The 6,616-nt window shown below is 37.7% G+C and overlaps 1 protein-coding gene across 4 annotated transcripts in view; it reads right to left on the minus strand.

The window, feature by feature from the left end:
- The window catches only part of LOC106470484 (protein aveugle-like), a 50,144-nt gene that overhangs the window by 36,611 nt on the left and 6,917 nt on the right, over positions 1-6,616 (minus strand). For all 4 annotated transcript variants that reach the window (XM_022399097.1, XM_022399095.1, XM_022399096.1 and 1 more), the window contains exon 3: positions 114-279. In XM_022399097.1, coding sequence (XP_022254805.1) covers positions 114-279 — 166 coding nt within the window. The remainder of the gene's footprint in view (positions 1-113; positions 280-6,616) is intronic.

Genomic DNA, 6,616 nt, shown 5'->3' on the forward strand with positions numbered 1-6,616 from the left:
TATACTTTTGTTAGTGATGCCATACCTGTAATGTCATGCTCAAGGAACAGGTGATAAGTGATGTCATACCTGTAATGTCATGCTCAAAGAACAAGTGATAAATGATGTCATACCTGTAATGTCATGCTCAAGGAACAGGTGAGAGTACAGTGAATGATATTCTTGGCACTGCCTTCGTAGCCATTTCATGACATCGGCATTTGTCCAGAAGAAGACAGCTTTTGGTCGATTTCTGCTTTCTTTCTGAGCATCCTTATCTCTTGTTGGACTAGAAGGACCCTGAATGATACAAAAAAGAAAAATTTTCTATCAATCTAGTTTTGAACATTTTACTTTGTATACTAAGTGCATATCCAGAAATACAACCTGGAGTGAGTATAAATATATTTATACAAATAACACGTGTACATTATTTGTAAGACAAAAGATAGATCTGTGTCAAGATGCAACAATGTCTTCACTCTTAAAAAAAAAAAGGTGATTGAAGGCCAATGTGGATCAAGTATCTTCAAAAGGTAGATCTTGAACTAAACATCATCCACACAAAAAGAACTTACAACAATGACTCTCCCTACACAGAATGTGGATCAAATACCTTCAAAACGTAGAATTTGAATTGAACAACATCCACACAAAAAGAACCTATAACAATGACTCTTCCTACACAGAATGTGGATGAAATACCTTCAAAAGGTAGATCTTGAATTAAACACATAAAGAGTACCTATAACAATAACTCATCTCCATACTTTATCAATTTGTAAGTTTATCATTAAATATTTTTCTGGTTGTTTTGTCTTTGATAAAAGTGTTTATTTCATTGGTAGTTTGGCAGTTGTTGTTTTTTCTAATTGGTACTTGTTAAGTTTTATTTTTGTTTTTCGTGGTATATCTAATTAATGAGATTCTGTTTTAAGCACATTCTATGTATGGATAATAGTTTTTCTTCTTTAAAGTTACTAGTTGTTGTTGCATGTTGGAAATAATTTTCTCCGATACTTATTTTATGCTGTTTTCCTTGTGGTTTTGAGTTGGATGTTTTTAATGCACATTAGCAAATTTTCTGTTTTTCTGATTTGTTGGAAGAATATGTTCACAAAAACATATAGTAAAAAGTATGTTTGTTTTTGAAATATTATTTGAGGAATTACTCAAATATTTTTCTGTGCATCATATACTGAGTGGAAATAAGAATTTTTTTTTATAAATTCATTTTTATGATTTACATAACTATTACAGATATTTCTGGATACAAATTTAGCTTCTTATTGTTTAATTTAAAAACTACTCTGTTATTTTTATAGCGTTATTTGGTTAGGTAAGAATTTGTTGATGGTGCTAAAGTAGAAGACATTATAGACGATGTTGACAGTTTAGTTGCTGGTATACCATCAAACATTTTCTTGTAGTGCTTTCTAGGGGTACACTCATGGGATACCACATCATGTCTCAACCAGGGTATACTCTTCACCCAGAATAAATGGGAAGGAAAGACAAAAGAACCCCCAAGTGTTGCAAGGGTGAGTGGAATTTTAGCATGACCAGCAAAGCACCAGCACACAAGCCAAGAAATGTAATGTGGTTAGGGTGCAGTCAGATTGTACAGGGGGTGATGAACCTGTCCTGCTGTAGGAGGAGGGCTGTTTAAGGAATGACCCACACTACACATATAGTGCCACCATTACCCTACTGCCCACTGTACTGTGCACAATCAGTGAAGAACTCTCCCAGGCCCATCACACTAGGAACTGGTAAATGGCAAGGTTCTCCCATGCTCCACTTGAAGAAGGGGGAAGAATTCACACTGGGGAGACCTGGAGAAGTGCCTAGATCCCCATCAAATGTCTGATGGAAAGGTCCTTTACTGGAGACAGTGTAATGGGTAAAACAAAATGCAAAAATCTTGGCAGTAATTGGGGTTTAAAATCTTTCAAGCCCTACAGGAGCTTGAAAGTACCAGGGGCAATCAGGAACCTCAGTTTCTCTTCACCCTAGTCACAAAAGGTGATTATGCTCTAAAGTGGGTGTGAGAAATATTTGAACTAAAGGCCAAATTTTTGAAAAGTGGGCAGTCACTTCCTTGGTGCTGGCTTTTTCCCTGATAGTCCAATTTTAATACCACAAGGATACTTCTAATGATCCTGCAAACACCCCATCACGACAATGGGCACTGGTAGAGCCAGAGTGAATGGGTTGAGTGCTTTCTATTACCTCTTGCCAGATGCAGAATTTGGGAAGTAAGCATACCCTGGGGGGGGGGGGACAACACCAGCCACTTGGTGGGGTCCTATAGAAGAGAAGAGGGTTATGAAGAAAAAAATATACTTAAGGAGGTCAAAATAGCACAGGAGAGGAAACAGCCAAATGATGATGATGGGAGACAAACATAAAGGATCTTGCCTGTGAATTGGTGAAAGCAAGACACAGGATAATGAGACAGGTGTGATGCAATGAAATGTGAAAAAGCCTATGAGCATCAATATCTATGGAAGAATACACCAATCAGAGGAGTTGTCAAGTCCATCAAGGGTAGAAAGTGAGAGGTTGAGAGGTCCCTGGACAAAGTGTGGTCCCAATGTAGAAAAAAACGATGACAGGAACCTCAAGGAGACGTACATGCAAAGAAGCAATGAAACAGCCCAAATCAGATACAGCAGACAATCTGAGTCCAAATAAACATACAGGTGAGAAACTGAAGGGAGAGAGATAGGAAAGAAGGAATGATCACCTTTTCGAGCACCTACGTCTTAAGAAGAAAGGCATGGTTGGGGTGGAGAAGTAAGGAAGTACAGTGAAAGAATGTATGGGAAACATCAATGGCATAAACATCTGAATGACAATGATCACAGGCGGGAAGGAAATAAAGCTTCAGAGGAAGATGGTAAAAGGAACAGGAAGTCAACGAAGCACATGTAAGTGTGTGTAAAACCACATTAGGTCCCAGTCAGGCACAAGACTACAATGAGAGGGTTGGTGAAGAAGGAAGGATCTGAACAAAGTGGAGAGGACAGGAAAAAAATAAACCTGGTGGTAACAGGAAAGGCAAAATGTAGTTGATAATTGCACCTGATAACCAGCAATGGTGGAAATCAACAATCCATGGTCAAACAAATGTGAATAAAAGAAAGGCCAAAAGGTGGGCCACAGTAGGACAGCCCAGAGTAAGTGAGTGGCAAATGGACCAACACTGAAAAACTTGCCACTTCCATTAATAAACAGACAGAGTTGAAGGATGACAAGAATAGGGTAAGATAAAGGCTATGCAGTTGGAGAGGCCGGCTCTGTGGGTAATGGACCAGAGAAATCCTACAAGTGAAGATGAAGGGATGATAGTCTTAGGTGAAAGAAAGATGTGTATTATTGGAGTAAGAAAATGGAAATGAAACGAGGGGGGGGGGGGGGGGGCTGGACACCAGTTGATAAAACAGGGTTTTGTTCCCAAAAGAGGTACCAACAAAGAGTACCATGTATCAAAGAGAGGACATGAGAGAGAAGATGAAAGTGGATATACAGAAAAAAAATGGATACCAGTCCTGGCCCAGAGACAAAGGATGAAGAACTGGGGAGCAGAAAAGAAGAAGTTTGGTGTTCAGAGAAATAGCAAGAGGTGTGCCCAGTCAAGAGCAAACCCAACGAAAAATCTGAAGGTGGATAGACTACTCCATAAGTAGAATCCTGTCTGGTGGAGAAAGGCAATTTACCATCAAGTTCAGAGCCATTAGCACATGAAAAGCTACAAGGTGAACCCAATAGGATAGAGCCAAAAACAGTGGGTCAAATATGTGGAAACAAAGAGTCCTAGAATAGGTGCCCCCCTGACGATTGATATAAGAAACAACCAGGGAATTGTTGGAGTGGATCATGACCAATTGATCCATGAGAAAAGGGAGGAATGGTAACATGCTCGGTTGGGAGTATGAAGTATGAGTATGTTGATATGAAATGAATGTTCCTACAGAGCTCACATACCTAAAGTCATGACATTGTTCAGAAATGTACCCCAGCCCAACAGAAAAACATCTGTGAAGAGATGTAGGTAGGGGGGGGGGAGGCAAGGGAATGCCACTGTGAGTATTTGAACAATTGAGTCAACAAGATAAGTTCTTGAGAAAATGAGAGGGGAGGTGCACAATCGAGGACAATAGTTTATGAGAAAGGTTCCACTAGTCTCACAATGTCCACTGAAGAAGGCACATGTATTCACGGCCAAAACGAACGAGCAGTTTGAAGGAAGCCAGTCCTCAAAGGTGAAAGAATTTCACGTAAATGAAAGGCATGCATCTTGGCAAAAAGACATTTCATTGCTTGTAGGCAAAGTGGTGAAGGATCACTAGAAAGAGAAACCGAAGCTAAGGGGTCCACCCCCAAGCAGGTAAGAGAGATTCTAAAGGAATCAAGGAATGGAAATGAAGAATGGATGTAAGCTGGGACAAAAGGGTCAAGTAAACAAGGAGAATGAGGCATGTTAGTGTTAGTGCACAGTTGCTCGAGAAAAAAGAATGCAAGAAACCCTGTCAAGTGAAGGAGGGTAGACAAAGTAATATCGAGAATGGGTTTCATATAGTACAGCATGGGAAGAAAAGAGAAAGAAAAAACATATCTGCAAAATCATGTCAAGGAAGAGAATTAAAAGAGTGGGAATTTTACTCCACAGATAAAGCTAACCCTCGTAAAAGAAATAGATGGTCAAAGTCATCATCATCCTGGCCAAATGGATGAAAAGAGGAGGCCCAGCATACATAAAGTTACCTACAAAATACCAAACAATGACTGTCATAGACAACAAACTTTTAGTAGCAACAGGTCCTGTATTAGTAACATTGTCACTATCATGGGAGGAAGTTACTGTCACTTGAGAATTCATAATGGTGGGAAATCAAATGTGTTTCTTTCTTCTAAGTGAAAGTAAAGAAACTATACTGGTTATGGGAAAAACTAACTTGAAAGTTATAATTATTGCAAATCCCAAATAATTTATTAACAGTTTAAGAACATGTCTGTTCTAGACAATGCTGAGGAAAAGAATGAAGTTAATTCACGTGTAAGTGGTTAGAGGGAGCTAGTGTACAAGGACATTGTGTCACACTCCAATTGATGGAGGTGTATCATAACATGATGAATACGTCATGTACTAGCATAAGTTAAACATGGAAGATAGCCCAAGGCTAGTGACATGCAAACCTCACAGGCAGATACATGAAGGAATCTGAGTATCTATCAAAGAAATGGAAAACCAAAAAGAAGGTTAAATTTATATGGGTTATGATCAGGGGTTTTTCAGGGTAGAAAGTATTTAACTGGCAATTATTATAACCTATAGGCCAACTAATGAAACAGATGAGCTCAACCAGAAACTGTATAATGAGTTCAGAGTCATTACTAAAAAGGACACCACTGTAATAATTATGACACACTAATTTTAGATACTTTAATTGGGAAGGAATGTATAGGTTAATAAGTGAAGCATAGAGATTTTTTGAAGTGATTCAGAATGGTTCTCTACATCAAATGGTCAGAGCCAATCAGAGGATGCCATTCTTGATTTATTGTTAATGACTAGAAGAACTTTTCTTTTCCACAGAGGAGGTGATAGGGGTGTGAGTGAAGACATATGCTCGTAGCCACGGAGAATTAACCTCTAACAATGTATTTTAAATAACATTTACTATAACCAAAATTATGAGATCTTGCATTATTCAAATGCAAATTTCAAATAAAAAAATTGAAAAATGTATAAATGAAGTTAAGTAGTTTTTAAACAATAATTTCTATACTGAAGAATGTGGGGACTAATAAATTCTAAAGCCAAAATTTTGTTTGGAAGACTATAATTGCAATTTGTTAGAGCTAAGCACATCCTAGCCTTCCTTCAGATTGAGGTTAACAATAATGTTACAAGGGCAGAAGCAGGGGCATATTTGGGAAGAAGTGATCATTGCATAATAAGGTTTGATATTTTCACTGAATGTTGAAAAAAAAAAACAGAAATTTTAGTTCCTAATTTTCAGAAGGCCACTTTTGAGGCCATGAGACAAGACTCGTCAATAGTGGTTTGCAATAAAGAGGTAAATATGATGTGGAACAAATTTGGAAAATTTAATAAAACAGGATGCTTTTAATCCAAGATAAGAATGTCCCTAAGAAGAGGATAATGGGGAAAAGCAAATTTAATTGGCTTACCAAAGACCTAAGAAAGAAAACTAATGTTAAATGCTGTACGTACAAGAAGTTTAAACAAACAGAATGGAGAATTCACAAAACAAGGGACTTGTTTAAAAACAGAAATTAAAATTCAGAAGTAGCTTATGAGAAACAGCTGGTTGATAATGCTAACACTAATAGCAAGGACTTTAGCTCCATAAAAAGTAAACAAATGTTAAAATGGCAACTAGGTTCTTAAAGGATACTTATGGCAAGGTTTTTGAAGACAATGAGATGGCTAAGTTTCTAAAGGTGTTCCTCTGTTTTTTAACAAGAAGGGATATTAATGTCCTTATATATAGTATGGGAAATGTTGGAATTCATGTGAACCATGTAGATATTAATGACCTTATACATACTGTGGCAAATGTTGGAATGGATGTGAACCACGTAGATATTAATAACCTTATACATT

Source organism: Limulus polyphemus, unplaced genomic scaffold (genome assembly GCF_000517525.1).
Source record: "Limulus polyphemus unplaced genomic scaffold, Limulus_polyphemus-2.1.2 Scaffold4031, whole genome shotgun sequence".
Classification (NCBI taxonomy): domain Eukaryota; kingdom Metazoa; phylum Arthropoda; class Merostomata; order Xiphosura; family Limulidae; genus Limulus; species Limulus polyphemus.